The sequence below is a fragment of the Perognathus longimembris genome, chromosome 14, assembly GCF_023159225.1.
Source record: "Perognathus longimembris pacificus isolate PPM17 chromosome 14, ASM2315922v1, whole genome shotgun sequence".
NCBI lineage: Eukaryota > Metazoa > Chordata > Mammalia > Rodentia > Heteromyidae > Perognathus > Perognathus longimembris.
Window position 1 is genome coordinate 60,468,643 of NC_063174.1, and position 16,583 is coordinate 60,485,225.

Here is a 16,583-nt window from a genome sequence, read left to right on the forward strand (position 1 = left end):
GAGCACCGCATAAACAGAAAAAGGCAGAAGTGGCGCTGTGGCTCAGGTGGCAGAGTGCTAGCCTTGGGCAAAAAGAAGCCAGGGACAGTGCTCAGGCCCTGAGTCCAAGCCCCGGGACTGACACAAAGAGGGGGTGCAGAATGGCCACACGGACAATGCATCAGCAATTTCTGATCAAATATAAGTGTTGGAGCAACCGTATTGGTCTTTCTCCAGCACCTTGTGCCAGCTGAAAGCAGATTCTGCCATGGCCTGGAGAAAGCAGAGAGGCCAAACCAGCAAGCGTGCAGAGGGGCCAGGCCCCCACCCCAGTCGACCCAGGGGTGTGCTGAGGCTTAACCCTATGCTGGGAGGGGAAGGGCACCTTGAGAGAAGTTCTTCCACCCGTCAGCCCCAGCACAGTCCAGCCAACCGCTGGGATAGTGCGTGGCAAGAGCCAGGCCCCCGTGTGCAGCAGGTATTCACCAAGGTCGACCGTTCTTCGTATGCTATACAGCAATTCAGATGCCTTGCATGAGGAGAACCCTTGTAGGGGGGCCACTCAGGGTCTCAGCCTTCCATCCTCTTAGAAATAGCGCACACGGTTAGTCTCAAGCCTGCCGTGCAGGGTTTCAAATCCGGAGCCTGGTATCTGTTCTCTTGGTCTTGGCGTGGACCCAGGCTGCAGAGGTCTGAGTCCCGTGGACTCCCGAGTGGCCCAGCTCCCGGTGCCCTGCTGACTCACGACGCAGCGGGCATGCGGCCTCTCGCCACCCAGCCGCTGCAAGGGTCTCGTCGCAGATGCCGTGGGACCAGATCAAAGAAGACAGATTTTCCTCACTGTCCTTACTCCTTCCCCCTGAAGGGCAGCATAGTGCCTGCCTGGCCCAAAGTGTGTTAACTATTGGTGGTGTGTTACTGCTGTTCAGAACCATTATGATCACAGTACAAACCCATTGCAGTCTCTTTGGTTTGTTTTTTTTTCTAGGAGATTATTTAAAACTGCTTGAGCATATTGCAATTATGCAAGAAACAACCATAGTGTAGGTTTCAGTTTCCCAAAGATGATTTGAGAGAATCATATCATACCATCATTAGCCCTCCAATCAGAACTCAGCTCTCTGGCTCTGCTCTTCGATATTAACACACACACACACACACACACACACACACACACGCTTCCTTCCAACCAGCTGAAGGAACAAGTTATTAGCAAGAACTTTCAGATATCAATTACTGCCCTTGGAAATGACCTTTCTTGATGGCGGTAGCGCGGGAGGTTTGAACCAGGGTTTCACCCTCGGCGGGCAGTCTGGAGTCACAGCAACGGCATTCCACGCCTATGGATGTGGGAAGCCTGGATGGCGGCCGTTACAGTCTTGGTGTAGGGGAGGAGGTCATGGTGGGTCAAGGGTGGGGGAGCCGTGGGCGGCCGGATTCCAGTCCAGCCCCCCTCCACCAGCCCAGATGCTCAAACCCAGAGCGGCAGGGCCCGCCCGGGGCCGGTCCGGGGCGTCACCGCGGCAGGCGGGCCATCGCCGCTCGGTGCCCCCGGGGGCGCCAGCATCCTCCCCCCTCTTCGGGAGCCCAGGCCCACCGTGGCTGGGTGAGGGCGGCCTGCCGCCCGGGGGAGGGTGGGGGGGCGGGGAGAGAGGTCTTCCCGGGCCTGGTCTAGCCCTGATCTGCAGTCGGTGCTCCGGCCTCGGGGTGACGGGGGGCACACTCCTCACCCCCCCCCCCGCCCTCCATGGGTTCCCACCCTCCCACCGCGCAGCTCTCCCGGGGTTCCGGGGCTCTGTGCTATCTCACGGAGTTCCCGCGCGGACACAGCCGGGCCACCCTGCTCTCCGGGTGCCAAGCCGGCGCCCCCACTTTCCCACCCCCTCTGCCTCCCCCGGGACTGCGGAGACGCGGGACCCACCCAGCCCCGGGGACTACAAGTCCCAGGGTGCCGCGCGGCGGCCCGGGCTGGTGCGCACGCGCGACGCGGTGACGCCCGCCGCGAGCGGGCGCCGGTGGCGGCGGCCGGCGGGCGGGCCGGGGCGGGGCCGGCGGCGGGCGGCTGGCTTTAGGGCGGAGCCGGCTCCGCTCGCCGCAGTCGGCCGCGGGCTAGCGGACGGGGCGGCTCCGGGCGCCCGTTTCTCTCGGCCTCTCGGCTCTCTCTCGCGCGCGCGGTCGCGGCCACCCCCCCCCTCGCGGCGGCCCCCGGGTCCCCAGCGCGGCGCCATGTCGGAGCCCGGCGGCGGCGGCGGCGGCGAGGACGGCTCGGCCGGCCTGGAGGTGTCGGCGGTGCAGAACGTGGCCGACGTGGCGGTGCTGCAGAAGCACCTGCGCAAGCTGGTGCCGCTGCTGCTGGAGGACGGCGGCGAGGCGCCCGCGGCGCTGGAGGCGGCGCTGGAGGAGAAGAGCGCGCTCGAGCAGATGCGCAAGTTCCTGTCGGACCCGCAGGTCCACACGGTGCTGGTGGAGCGCTCCACCCTGAAAGGTGCGGGGCGCGGGGCGGGGGGGCTCCCGGGAGGCCCCGGCCCCCCGACGCCCGCCCCCCGGGATCGCGGCGTCGCGCCCGCCTCGGGCTCTCGCCACACCCCGGGCCCGGGCCGGGTCCCCGCGGGGCCACCCCCGTCCCGCTCACGGGAAGCGAGGAGGGGGGGGCCCCCCGCCTGGCCGTCACCCCCACACAATGGGGTCGCTTTGTCTGCTCGGGCGCCGCAAGATGGCCGAGCTGGGCGGAGGCCGCGTCCCCGGGCCGGCGGGCGGGCGGGCGGAGGCCGCCTCGCGGCCCGCGGTGTCACATGAGCCCGCGGCTTTCGTTTCGCGGCCGGGCCTCGGGAGCGCTGCGGCGGGGACCGGCCGCCCGCCCGCCCGCCCGCCCGCCCGCCCGCGAGGGCCCGCGCGGAGGTCTCCCACCCCCCCCCACCCCCCGGCCTCGCAGCGTCGGGGCTGCTCGCTCCACCCCGGGAAACCGAGTCCCCCGGCCCCGACCGGCCCGCCCGGCCCACGGCCTGCTTCCCGTGGCGGAGCCTCCAGTGTGAGGCGCACGGGATCCGAACGGCCACCCCAGGATGGTTGAGTCTGACTGCGTGCGCGGGTGACCTCGCGGGGGAGGAGGCCAGCGGGCGCTTGCTCGCTCCGGTGGTCTCAGGGAGAGACCCCCGGGGCGCGCCCGGATTTCACCCGGGGGCCGGCGGCCTGGAAGCCCCCGGGACGATCCTGGGGATGGGTGTGGCAGGCAGGCGCTGCTGGGAACCCGGATGGTGTCTATAGCGTAGGGTTAGCATCTAGGGACTGGAGACGTCTGAAAGTGTGTCGGAACGAGCTTCTTACACCTTCAAGTCTGTGCAGTCAGCCTGCCCCTAAGAGAACGCCTCCTGTCAGCTCCGCTCCCCTCCCCTCCCCTCGCTTCCCTTCCCCTTTCCTCCCCTCCCCTCCCCTCCCCTGGTGCTTCTTTGTGATAGTTTGTTTCTTCCAAGGCTGCTAGTGAGTTGTTTCACTGTGGCCCTGGTTTGGGCCAGAGGTTGACAAGAGTGTGAAAGAGTTGTCTTTCTGTGATCCACCTGAAATGCTCACATCAAATACCCACTCAGGAGCACCCATGTTAGGGTACTAACGTGGTTTAGGGTTCTTTTCTTGTTCTATATACATGGACACCTGCAGTGGTTAGAAAGTAATAACTCATCTACGTTTGGCAAACATTCCTTTCGTTGTAGAAAATTTGAAGTATGCACATGCGATAAAATGACCTACAATTTTTCCGTCCAGATAAAGCCATTGTCAGCATTTTGGCTCATAGCTTTGGGGGCATTTAAAAAAAATGCATGTACAGTATTTTATTAAAATAAACTTTAACCTGCGTTTGTAAGGTTATAGTTTGAGTAGTTTATTCATAGCTAATTCTTTGAGGCTTGTGCTCTACCACTTGAGCCACGGCTCCACTGGCAGCTTTTTAGTACTTTGATAATAAGAGTCTCATGGATCTTTCTGCTCTTGCTGGCTTTGAACCTCAGTCCTCAGATCTCAGCCTCCTGAATGGCTAGGATTACAGACATAAGCCTGTAATGGGCCCTAGGCCCATTTGTCATAGTTCATTGTGCAATTTATGAATTTAAATTAGTGATTTTTTTTTACCTTGGATAATTTTCTCTTAATTTTTAAAATTGTTAGGAAGGTGATGTGCAGCAGGGTTACAGTTACGTAAGTCAAGTAATGATTACATTTCTTTTGGGACAATGTCACCCCTTCCCTTTCTCATGGTTTTTCTCTCCTGTTCCCACTCACAAGCTGTATAGTTCATTTTCAACATAGTGAGTACCGCTGCTGCCTCATGACTTCTCCAGTGGTGGTCACTAATTCACTTTTCTCACACATTTTAGAATTGGACTGCTAGAATTATTGTTGGTGACCGCTGAGCATATTTAAGCCGCGGACTTTTCTTCAGCAAATGGATACCCAGCGCCCATGTCATAGCTCCATAATAATGACTTGCACTTTTGAGAGTTGACTATTGAGAAAGAATGTCTAAAATTGAAAAATTCCCTCATTTCTGTGTACAAAATCCTTGATATTCCTAGTGATTCAGCCTGTTTAAGTTTTTTTTTCACTTTGTGGAAAGCTGAGGAAAGACTTAAAAATTAATCCAGGTTTATGCCATGTGAGCTCATTGGTTTTACTAGCAACCTGGCTGCACAAGGACAATTTAGACATGAGTTTAGACCTGGGACCTGGGGGTGTGGGGGAGGTAATTTTAATGAGTTACCATTGGCTTCCCCCCCCCCCCCCCCCCCGTCATGGGGCTTAAATTCGGTGCCTGGAGCCTGACCCTGAGCCAGGAGGTTTCTCTCTGTCTCTCTCTGTCCCTCTGTCCCCCTCCTCTGGAATTTTACTGTAAAGGTGATGTACAGAGAGGTCACAGTTACATAAGTTAGGTAATGCGTACATTTCTTTTTGAACAGTGTCACCCTCTCCCTCATTTTCTCCCAGTTACTGAGCTCTCTTGCTCAAGGCTCTACCACTTTGACACAGCTTCACTTCCGGTTTTCTGGTGGTTAATTGGAGGTAAGAATCTCATGGGCTTTCCTGCCACGGACTTCCTTTAAACCTCGATCCTCAGACCTCAGCCTCCTGAGTAGCTAAGATTACAGGCGTGAGCCATCAGTGCCAGTTTGCCTTCTCTCTCTCTCTTTTTTTTTTTTAATAGAAGGAAGTCTCCAAACACCTGTATTAAATACAAAAGCATGTATATGTGAAACCATGTTTCTTCTTTAGCTAGCCCAGCCAGCAGTAAACTTTTTGTTAAGAGTATAGCATTCCTCATAGTAGAGAATAAAGGTTGTGAGTTCTTTTGGCAGTTTTGGTTTTTGTGTAGGTGGTATGGATTTTGAGCTGGGGCCTTGTGCTTAGTGGACAAGCATTCTACCTACTACCTGAGCCACACCCATGCGCATCTTCTCTTGCTTTTTTGTTTTTTTTTGCCAGTCCTAGGCCTTGGACTCAGGGCCTGAGTCAGCACTGTCCCTGGCTTCTTTTTGCTCAAGGCTAGCACTCTGCCACTTGAGCCATAGCGCCACTTCTGGCCATTTTCTGGCCATGTGGTGTTGAGGAATCGAACCTAGGGCTTCATGTATACGAGGCAAGCACTCTTGCCACTAGGCCATACTCCCAGCCCCTTCTCTTTCTTTCTTTCTTTTTTTTTTGGTGTCAGTCTTGGGTGCTGTCCTTGAGCTGCTTTTTGCGCAAGGTTAGCGCTCTACCACTTTCAGCTTTTTTGGCAATTTAGTGGAGATAAGAGTCTCATGGACTTTCCTGCCTAAGCTGACTTCAAACAGATCCTCAGATCTCACCTTCCTGAGTAGCTAGGATTACAGGCATGAGCCACCAGCTTTAGCTTATTACTTGTCTGTTTATTTCGTTATTTATTTTTGTTGGTTGTGGGGCTTAAACTCAGGGCCTGGGCACTTTCCCTGAGCTTTTTTGCCCAAGGTTAGCACTACCACTTTGAGCCACAGCACCATTTCAAGTTTTCTAGTGGTTAATTGGAGATAAGAGTCTTATGGGCTGCCTGCACTGGCTTTGAACCCTGGTCCTCAGATCTCAGCCTCCTGTGTAGCTAGGATTACAGGCATGAGCCACCAATGCCTAGCTTGGCAGGGCTTTTGTTGTTGTTGTTGTTTGGTTTTGTGCTGGTCCTGGGGCTTGAACTCAGGGCCTGGGTGCTGTCCCTGAGCTGCTTTTTGCTTAAGACTAGCGCTCTATCGCTTGAGCCACAGCACCACTTCCAGCCTTTTCTGAGTGGTCTATTAGAAATGAGAGTCTCACAGACTTTCCTGCTCGAGCTGTCTTTGAACTACAGTCCTTAGATCTCAGCCTCCTGAGCACCTAGGACTGCAGGTGTGAGCCTCTGGTGCCTGGCTTAGGAGCTTATTTGGATAGTGAAAAATTGAGTTAAGAGTTGAGAATGAAAAGTTGCAGCTTTCACTTTAAGATAATCTCTCCTTAATTTCTGGTTTGCAGGAAACAATCTTCATACTATACTTATAAACTCCTGGCCAGATAGGTGCCCATTATTGAGCGAGGCATTCTACAATGTTGCTGATGTTATTGAAGCAGTTTGTGCTTGAATTGTGGCTCTTGTGTTTTGTCTGTGCTGAAAGCAAGATTGTGGCAAGCGGGCCTCCCTGTGCGGCTTTGAACCCACGGTTCTGCTGCCTGTGTGTGCTCCGCAGCCTGAGAGTGGCCAGGCAGGCAGGGTCAGGCGCTGTGTGTGCGCGCGCGTCCGTAGTTCACTCCAGTGTCTGATGTTTAGGGCTGAGAACAGCGGCTGCCCTTAGTGTGTGCTTATCGGAAGCCTGTAATTAGAGTTTGTCCTGAGGGAGGTAATGCGGGGCTTTGCCTCCTCCTCCTTGATGTGGGATGGGAAAGAAAGCAGAGCTGTTTAAAGGACTCCTTGTCACCGAGATAATGGAGAAGAGCAATGGAAAGCCTTAGAAGAAGTATTTTAATGCCCTTAATTTTTTTCATAAAGAAGGAAGAAATTCAGTAAATTGATGATCAAAAGACATAGTACAAACTGGGTTTCTCTGATCCAAAATATTTGGGACCGTCAGTATCCGACTTGGTCATTTTGTATAGACTTTTATTGTTTGAGCATCTCTACTTTGAAATCTGAATTATTTTTTGAACTCTCTGCGGGTGCTCAGAAAGTTTCAGATTGTGATCTCATTGGTCCTTCAGTGGTTAATGAGATGATTAAAATAGGAAGAGCATTCTATAACCCTATAGTGTCTCTAGTGGGAGTTCATCCACTCGGGTTTTTGGTTTTGTGTGTGTGCCAGCACTGTGACTTGAATTGGAAGCTTCACTTCCTGGCTTGGCAGTTTCCCCTCACAGCTGACTCAGTACCACCTGAACCACACCTCCAGTCTGTCATTTTGCTGGTTAATTGGAGGTAGAGTCTCAAGGACTGTCTGCTCCAACTGGCTTTAAATCATGATCTTCGGATCTCTGCCTCTTGAGTAGCCGGGGTGCAGGCGTTTCACATCTGCTTGAGTTCCTGCTGTACTTGGCTGCAGGTAGAACCTTCACCCTTGTAGGACAAAACCACAGCAAGATAAACCTACACGGCAGTGTAGCTTAGTAAATGAAATTTATGGGCAGCAAAGAGAAAACAGTCTTTTTAAAGATGAAGGAAAACAATAACCATGAAGGTAGATGGGAACAGACCGTCCGCCTTGCAAGTGCCAGCCTGGAGCCACAGGAGAGCAAGGGTTTCCTCCTCTTTCAAGAGGAGGGGATTGAAGACCTAGAACTTTAAGGCCCAGTTGGAAGAACGACTATCGTTTTGTTTTTGTGCCAGTTCTGGGGCTTGAACTCAGGGCAGAAAAGCCTGGGCTGGTTTTGAACCAAGATCCTCAGATCTCAGCATCCTGAGTAGCTAGGATTACAGGCGTGAGCCCCAGCCCTAGAGCCTGGCTGGGAGACCCTATTTCAACTAACAAACCACGCAAAGGACATTTTAAGGATTCTGAAACCTGAAAACAAAGCTTTCTGCAATTACTTATACCTAATAAAATGGGAATGTTTGTTTTAATCTGTCTTAGCAATTACTGTTTTTGAATTAGTATTAATAAGCACTAAGTCTCAAGATGTTGGGGCACTAATAATTCAGTGTTTAAATTTCTTGGCTTTTTTTCCCTAGGAATACTAAATGAACTCCACTTTTGTATCTTGGGAGTATTAACTGGGGCCTAGTGTCCCTTTCCCAGCCCACTAGGGACCTCACCGTGAGGAATGTAATCTCAGTCATTAGCTCTGAACCTGAGCGGGGCGGGGCAAGGAGGCCCGGCTTCCTCAGGAGGAGAGGTGAGGAGCCCGCACCAAAAGAGGATGTGGAGGCTGGTGACTGACCAAAGTAATGTGGAACTAGAATGTGTCACGTTTTTTAAGGGAAAAGGAATCTGGAACAAATAGGAAGGGCAGAGGAAAGGAACGACTAGGTCTTAGCCAGAGCTAAGAAGCAGGAAGCTGGCAGGGCAGAGCCAAGGAGAGAGAAGGACCCGCAGTGCCGCTGCTCGTCCCGGGTCTTGGCGTACTTTATCCCTTTTCTGGCTGCCCATTTGTACCATCCTTTGTGGACTCGTGGCCCCTCTATTCAGGAGGGTAGTGTAATTCTTGGTAACTGAGCTGGCATCCTATATATATTTCATGAATCAAGAGACAGCGGTGCCAGATGCTGGTGGCTCACACCTGTCGTCCTTGTTACTCAGGATGCTGAGATCTGAGGATCACGGTTCAAAACCAGCCCGGGCAGGAAAGTCCGTGAGACCCTTACCTCCAATGAACCACCAGAAAACCAGAAGTGACACTGTGGCTCAAGTAGTAGAGCACTAACCTAGATATGAAGAGCTCAGGGACAGTGCTCAGGCACAGAAAGAGTTCAAGTCCCATCACCAGTGGGAGGGGAGGCGGTTACCTAATTCGCAGTGTCATAGCACAAATCACTAGGAACTTGGAATAATTAATCTAGTCTCCCAATAAAGGCATTCACAGGTGATTCGATTCATGCCACAATGAACAGCTCTAGAAAGTCAGTGGATCCAGAAGGGCCAGTGTGTCCCCAAGACTCTAGTGATATCACTATAGTCTGCAGCCCGCAGGAAGCAGACCACTGCTTCCCAACCCACGTGTGAGTCTTGAACTCTGTTCACAGGCAGCATTGGTCCCTTATGGGCATCAGGAAACTGACCCAGGCATTACTGGAACTATTCTTGTCAGATAAGATAGACAGATTATGGGGCGGGGGTATGTAAGCTTCTAAATATAATCAGCAAAACCAGCTTTTTTGTTATTATAAAATAGCAAGCACTTATTTTCCTTTGAACAACTTTTTGAAAATGTTTCTGTAGAAGAATTTCATGTTTTTCTTTGGAAAGAAGATGCAGTGATATACAGAGAAGCAGAGACTTTAATTGGCATTTAATCAAATAATGCCATAAGTTCCGTAACTATAAGTGGGATTCATTTGATTTCTTCATTGGATCTTCATTTGATTCTAGAATGTGCATAAAAAGGCTTAACCCAGGATGTATTCTGTGAGTGATTGGTAATGACTTCCGTACCTTATTCTCTTGGCATTCAGACTTCAGTGAGGCAGTAGGGGATGTCTGTCTGCATTATCATTGTGCTAGGATTATGTCATTGGGTGTGGCTTCCCAAGCTGGAGCAGCGCCCGGCTGCATTGCAGTATCCCCAGTGCAGAACCGAGTGCTCCCCACACCGCATGAGTCATCTCCTGGAGTGGAGCTTCCTTCCAGAACTGCACCAGGAGCTGCTGGAGACATGCCAGTGGTTTCCCCTTAGTCACTGCGGCTCTCTTTTTGTCATTCCCAGTCTGTATTCCAGGTCACGTGGGCTGGCACTCTACCCCTTGAACCACACCAGATCTCTCAGCTTTCTCTAGTCATTTTGCAGATGGGATCTTGCATACTTTTCTGTCCAAGCTGGCCTTGACCTGCATTCCTCTGATGCCAGGCTCCTAGGTAGCTGAGATTACAGATAGGAGCCACAAGCATCCAGCTTTGTTGTTGTTTTGTTTAGCTTGGTTTAATTTTTGTGTATATGTGTCAGTGCCAGAGTGTGAACTCGGGGCCTGGGCACCCTCCCTTAGTGTTTTAGGTAAAGGCTGACCTCAGCCACAGTTCCACTTTGAGCTTTATCCTGGCTAGTTGGAGATGAGAGTCTCATTGACTTTGCTATACCAGCTGGCTTTGAGCAGAGATCTTCAGATCTCAGCCTCCTGAGTAGCTAGGGTGACAGGCGTGAGCCGCCTGCGCCCGGCTTCTTTGTTTTCCTGGGACCTGGTTTCATCCGGGAACCCAGGCTGGCCCCCGGCCCCCTGCCTCTGCCTCCCAAGTGCTGGGACTACACGGTGTACACCCGACTCGAACACTTTCATTTTCTGTATGTCGCGTGAGTGTTGTTCAAGTAACATCTCTAGTATTATGGAAAGTTTAGGAAAGTGATAGAGAAATATTTCATAATCCACCTGTTGTGATTTGGGGACAGTCTTCACAGGTGGTAGCCTTAAGGTACAGCAGCGTGAGCTCCCTTACAATGCTGTCACACATAAGTGGTCGCAGAAGTGATTGCTTTGTCTCGTCATTTTGAAGCCATTAAAAAAATAAATGTTAAATTATAACCTTTTGGGGACATGGCCGAGAGGTTTGGCATACGGGAGGAGGCCCCTGCACCCAGAACACGTTGGACCTCTCGGTGGTAATCATGGCTTCCTGATCTGGGTGGGGGACTGGGCACGGTGCTGGGAACCCTGCCTCCATAGCTCTGGCTGACCGCCCCCGTGGTGGTGGTGAGGTGCTAATATTCCCAGTACCTGCCAGGGCGCGTGAGCCATGGCAGCGGCGTGATGGGGCGCAGAGACTCGCGCAGAGAGGCCATGGGGCATCATCGGGCGGGGCCTTGGCCTCCACCACTCTGCACTGACTGAGTCCTCAAGCCATTTGTGGGGCTTCGTCTGTCTTGCCAACACCCACAAAAACACTGGGTAGTACTTGGCATACTAGAATGTTCTACTACCCGCTCCTCCCCTTCTTAAAACTATACCCAAAACAATAATTTGGAAAAATTGGCTTCTTGATCCATGTCCCACATGTTGTCTGTTTACTGTGGCTTGTTTGTCTTTGTCAGTGCTGGGGTTTGAACGCAGCACCTGGCACTCAGTGTGCTTGCTTGCTTGGCTGGTGCTCTGTCACCTGAGCCATGCCTCCAGCCCTTCTACTGGTCATTCTGGAGATGGAGTCTCACTGGCTTCCGTTGGGGCTGGCCTCAAGCCACAATCCCAGCCTCCTGGGGGAGATTGCGGGCATGAGCCGCCAGCATCCAGGAGGGAATTTTTTGTCTCTTCTGTGTGTCTGTGTGTGTGTGCTTATCCTGGGGCTTAAACTCAGGGCCTGGTCATCGTCCCTGAGCTTTTGTGCTCAACACTAGTGCTCTACCACTGGAGCCATAGCTCTTCTTTCAGCTATTGTGTGGTTAACTGAATCTGAAGCCCAGGGTAAGAAAAATGACTTTCCCAACGTCACAGCTTCTAAGCAATAGGACCTGACTCTGTATCTGTTGAATGTATGGCCTTTTCTTTTACATCTGGCTTAAAAATAAAGGTAAATCATACATCATTAATCCCTAGATCATAATTTTTACTAAGCAAATTTTATATAATGTATTGTTTTTTGTTTTGTTTTTTTTTTGCCAGTCCTGGTCCTTGGACTCAGGGCCTGAGCACCGTCCCAGGCTTCTTTTTGCTCAAGGCTAGCACTCTGCCACTTGAGCCACAGCGCCACTTCTGGCCATTTTCTGTATATGTGGTGCTGGGGAATCGAACCCAGGGCCTCGTGTATACAAGGCAAGCTCTCTTGCCACTAGGCCATATCCCCAGCCCCTATAATGTATTGTTGCAAAGATGATTGAGCTAGATTATTTAGGCCACTTGTAGATTAGTACTTGCTGGAAAAATATGACTTGTCTCCCATTCTTACAAATTTCTTTTACACTTTCTACTTATTATTTTTTCATGTGTGTGCCAGTCCTAGGGTTCAAACTCAGGGCCTGGGCTTTTTTGCTCAAGACTAGTGCTCTACCACTGGAGCCACAGCTCTGCTTTTGGGGTTTTCATAGTTAATGGAAGGTAAGAGTCTCAGACTTTCCTATCCATGCCAGCTTCAAGCCATCATCTTTAGATCTCAGCCTCCCGAGTACCAGGATTATAGGTGTGAGCCGTTGCACCGGCCCTGGGGTGCGTCCTGATGGCAGTGGGCTCAGCTGAGCTTTGCGCTGGGCCTGCCTGGCTCTGGGCTTGTGTGGAGCCGGCTCTGGAGGCCCAGGCTCCTGTGTGCTGAGTGTCTGTGGTGGTTTACTTACATTGTGAGCCTGGAAGGTGGGAATAGCAAGAATAAGAAGGGCAGGGCCACCCTAGGGTTAGGTGTGATGGCATTGAGTCCTTGGTAGGGTGGGGATCACTGGGGAGGAATCCACTGGGTTGTGGTAGTGGGAAGCTGGCCACGCCATCAGCCTCTGTGTGCAGACCAGCCCTGCTCAAGTGCTTCACCCTTGCCCGCTCATTCCTCCCTCCAGCACCTAAGATACCCAGCACCTCCCGGGCCACCGCAAGCCCAGCAGGGGCATCACTGGGTTTGAGTTGGGAAGATAGGGACCTTAGTGCCAGGGTGGGAGGGGGGAACCATTCTCCAAGCCGTTGACAAGACCTTGGAAATGTTGACGTGGATTTGATAAAATCTTTATTATAATTGTAGAGGATGTTGGTGATGAAGGAGAAGAAGAAAAAGAATTCATTTCCTACAACATCAACATAGACATCCATTATGGGGTGAAGTCCAACAGGTGAGCACTGTGGGTGTGCATTACACACTTGAATCTTCATTGACTGAGCTCTCAACAGACTGTGTGTGTGTCTTTGAATTCAGAAGATTGTCAATTTGGCACAAATTCTAAAATAATTTAATTGTCATATGATGGCATTCCTCTTAGGATGTTTGCACTATAGTGTACTACTATTGTAGTCTCCTTTTCCCAGTCCTAGGCTTTGAACTCTTGAGCGTGGGCACTGCCCCAGAGCCTTTTTGCTCCAGGCTAGCACTCTACCACTTGAGCTACAAATCCACTTCCAACTTTTCCTATGATTAACTGGGGACAAGAGTCTTATGAACTTTCTGGCCCAGGCTGGCTTTGAACCACAATCCTCAGATCTCAACCTCCTGAGTAGCTAGGACAATAGATGTGGTCCTCTGGCGCCTAACTCTGCTTTTTTTGTTGTTGTATTTTGTTTAAGTACTGTAATCATTCTGTTTTTGTTGTTGAGTTTTTGAGTAATTTCAAGGTTGCAGGAGAGTTGCAAAGGATGGGAGGATAGGTCTGGGATTCTGGCACTTCAGAGTCATTATGTAAGAGTTGCAAGAGGCTGGGGCTGGGGATATAGCCTAGTGGCAAGAGTGCCTGCCTTGGATACACGAGGCCCTAGGTTCGATTCCCCAGCACCACATATACAGAAAACGGCCAGAAGCGGCGCTGTGGCTCAAGTGGCAGAGTGCTAGCCTTGAGCGGGAAGAAGCCAGGGACAGTGCTCAGGCCCTGAGTCCAAGGCCCAGGACTGGCCAAAAAAAAAAAAAAAAAAAAAGAGTTGCAAGAGGGGCTGGGAATATGGCCTAGTGGCAAGAGTATTTGCCTTGTATATATGAAGCCCTGGGTCGATTCCTCAGCACCACATATATAGAAAATGACCAGAGGTGGCGCTGTGGCTCAAGTGGCAGAGTGCTAGCCTTGAGCAAAAAGAAGCCAGGGGCAGTGCTCAGGCCCTGAGTCCAAGGCCCAGGACTGGCAAAAAAAAAATAAAATAAAAGGAGTTGCAAGAGTTGCTAAGAGCTGGGAAAGTGGCTTAGTGGTAGAGTGCTTGCCTAGCGTGCATCAAGCCCTGGATTCCATTCCTCAGTACCACATAAGCAGAAGAGGCCAGAAGTGGCGCTGTGGCTTGAGCAAAAGAAGCCAGGGACAGTGCTCAGGTCCCCAGTGTGTGTGCGTGCATGCACTTGTGCTGATACTAGGGCTTCCACTCAGGGCCTTACCCTCTTACATGGCTTTTTTGTTCAGTATTAATGTACTACCATTTAAGCCAAACATCCACTTCCAGCTTTTTGTTGGTTAATTGGAGGTAAGAGTCTCTGATTGTATGCCCAAGCTAACTTCAAACCAGGATCCTCACATTTCAGATTCCCAGGAAGCTAGGACTACAGACATGAGCCACTGGTACCCAGCGAGGGCAGGGTTTTTGTTGTTGTTTGTTCCTTCATGTGCGTGTATGTGTGTTTGGCCTGTCTTGGGGCTTGGACTCAGGGCCTTGGCACTGTCCTTGGCTTCTTTTTGCTCAAGGCGAGCACTCTTCCTCTTGAGCCACAGCGCCACTTCTGGCTTTTTCTGTATATGTGGTGCTGAGGAATGGAACCCAGGACTTCATGTGTACTAGGCAAGCACTCTACCAACAGGCCACATTCCCAGCCAGCCCCAAGGGCAGGTATTATGCCAAAACTTTGAATTCAAGACTGTTGGCTTTATGGTTTCTGGGCGAATGCCATAACTGCAACCTTGGTTTATTCATTCTCATGTACTGGGTGCAGAAAGACAAGCAGTAAATTTTACAGTTAGAAAAATAACAGTTCGTAACTTGTTTTTTGTTTGTTTTTTTTTAAGTTAAACTCTCAAGTGAGTGGATTTGAGTGTAATACAAAGGCTGTGATTGTAAAAATGGTTAGGAATGCTATTCTTTGTCCTGTCTAATTTCCCGTTTGCTTTCTTGGCAGCTTGGCATTCATTAAGCGCACCCCTGTGATTGACGCAGATAAGCCAGTGTCTTCCCAGCTTCGCGTGCTCACGCTCAGCGAAGACTCGCCCTACGAAACACTGCATTCTTTCATTAGCAATGCAGTGGCTCCATTTTTCAAGTCCTACATCAGAGAGTCGGGCAAGGCAGACAGGTAAAAGCATTTTTTTTCTTTGTGTAGTTTGAATATAATCTCACATAATTTGTTCACAGGCAGTGCGGAGGATGATATAAAATGTGAACCCATGAGAAAAGTCTCTGTGGAGACCCTAGCCCCCTCATTTTGAGACGTTTTGTCCTTGCAGGGACGGTGATAAGATGGCTCCTTCGGTCGAGAAGAAGATCGCGGAACTTGAAATGGGACTCCTTCACTTGCAACAGAACATTGAGATTCCAGAGATCAGCCTTCCAATCCATCCCATCATCACAAATGTGGCGAAACAGTGTTATGAACGTGGAGAAAAGCCAAAAGTTACAGACTTTGGAGATAAAGTTGAAGATCCAACATTTCTCAACCAACTGCAATCTGGAGTTAACCGCTGGATCCGAGAAATTCAAAAAGTAAGAGCACAATATTGAAAGTTACTGTGTCAACACTTTGTGACTCTTAATGTCTCTAGGAAGCAGGTCTGGGCTTTGCCAGGGCGGTCCCTCGTGGGTCTGCGTGGGATGGTCAGGTGCAGGGTCAACACTAGCCCTGAGCACCCGCCCCAGCAGTCTCCAACCCTTCTGCTTTCCAGGGAAGCCATCCACGTGATGTGGCACGTTTCAGTTATACTTGTCTCTTCTCTGTGTAAGTGGCAAATATCCTTGAATGTTACTTTATCTTCATAGGTGACCAAACTGGACCGAGACCCCGCATCAGGAACTGCCTTACAGGAAATCAGCTTTTGGCTAAACTTGGAGCGTGCGTTATACCGCATCCAAGAGAAACGGGAGAGCCCAGAGGTCCTCCTGACCCTGGACATCCTGAAGCACGGCAAGCGTTTCCACGCCACTGTCAGCTTCGACACCGACACAGGTGAGAACCCGAGCGAACGTGACCCATAGCTGCTGAGGGGGTGGAACGGGGTCTTTTTCATGTCGATGAAATTGAGTAGATGTACTGTGGGATCAGACCAGGCCGTGTGCAGGCCAGGCATGCTCTCCGCAGAGCCGCAGCCTTAACCCCGTGCTATTGTTGCTGCTTTGCTTTTTGTTGATTGTGAGGCTTCAACTCAGGGCCTGGGCGCTGTCCCTGAGCTTCTGTGCTCAAAGCTAGCACTCTACCACTTTGAGCCACAGCTCCACCTCCAGTTTTCTAATGGTTACTTGGAGATAAGAGTCTCATGGACTTTCCTGCCTGGGCTGGCTTTGAACCATGATCTCAGCCTCCCGAATCACTAGGATTAGAGGTGTGAGCCACCAGCACCTGGCATTTGTTGGTGTTTTAGTTTTGGCAGTGCTGGAGATTGCCTTGGGGCATCCAGCTGCCTGATCAGATGCTGTCTCTAGCTCCTTCTCGGTCGGTTTGTGCAAGGCCAGCCTGAGAGTACAAGTGTTTGCCACCACACCCAGCCATTAGTTGAGCCACCCTGCCAACTGTTTTGTTTTTGTTTTGCTGGTACTAGAGCTTGAAGTGATGGCCTTATCTTCATTCGGCTTACTTGCCTGGCTGGCCCTCTACCACTTGAGCCATGCCTTGAGCTCATACCAGCTGTTTGCTGTT

The 16,583-nt window shown here is 51.2% G+C and overlaps 1 protein-coding gene across 1 annotated transcript in view; it reads left to right on the forward strand.

The window, feature by feature from the left end:
• The first annotated feature begins 1,993 nt into the window (after positions 1-1,993).
• Positions 1,994-16,583, forward strand: part of Dync1h1 (dynein cytoplasmic 1 heavy chain 1) — a 68,305-nt gene continuing 53,715 nt past the window's right edge. Inside the window, exons 1-5 of the mRNA XM_048362399.1 lie at positions 1,994-2,464; positions 12,798-12,885; positions 14,856-15,029; positions 15,181-15,436; positions 15,710-15,896. Of these exons, the coding sequence (XP_048218356.1) occupies positions 2,206-2,464; positions 12,798-12,885; positions 14,856-15,029; positions 15,181-15,436; positions 15,710-15,896 (964 nt within the window). The 5' untranslated portion in view covers positions 1,994-2,205. The remainder of the gene's footprint in view (positions 2,465-12,797; positions 12,886-14,855; positions 15,030-15,180; positions 15,437-15,709; positions 15,897-16,583) is intronic.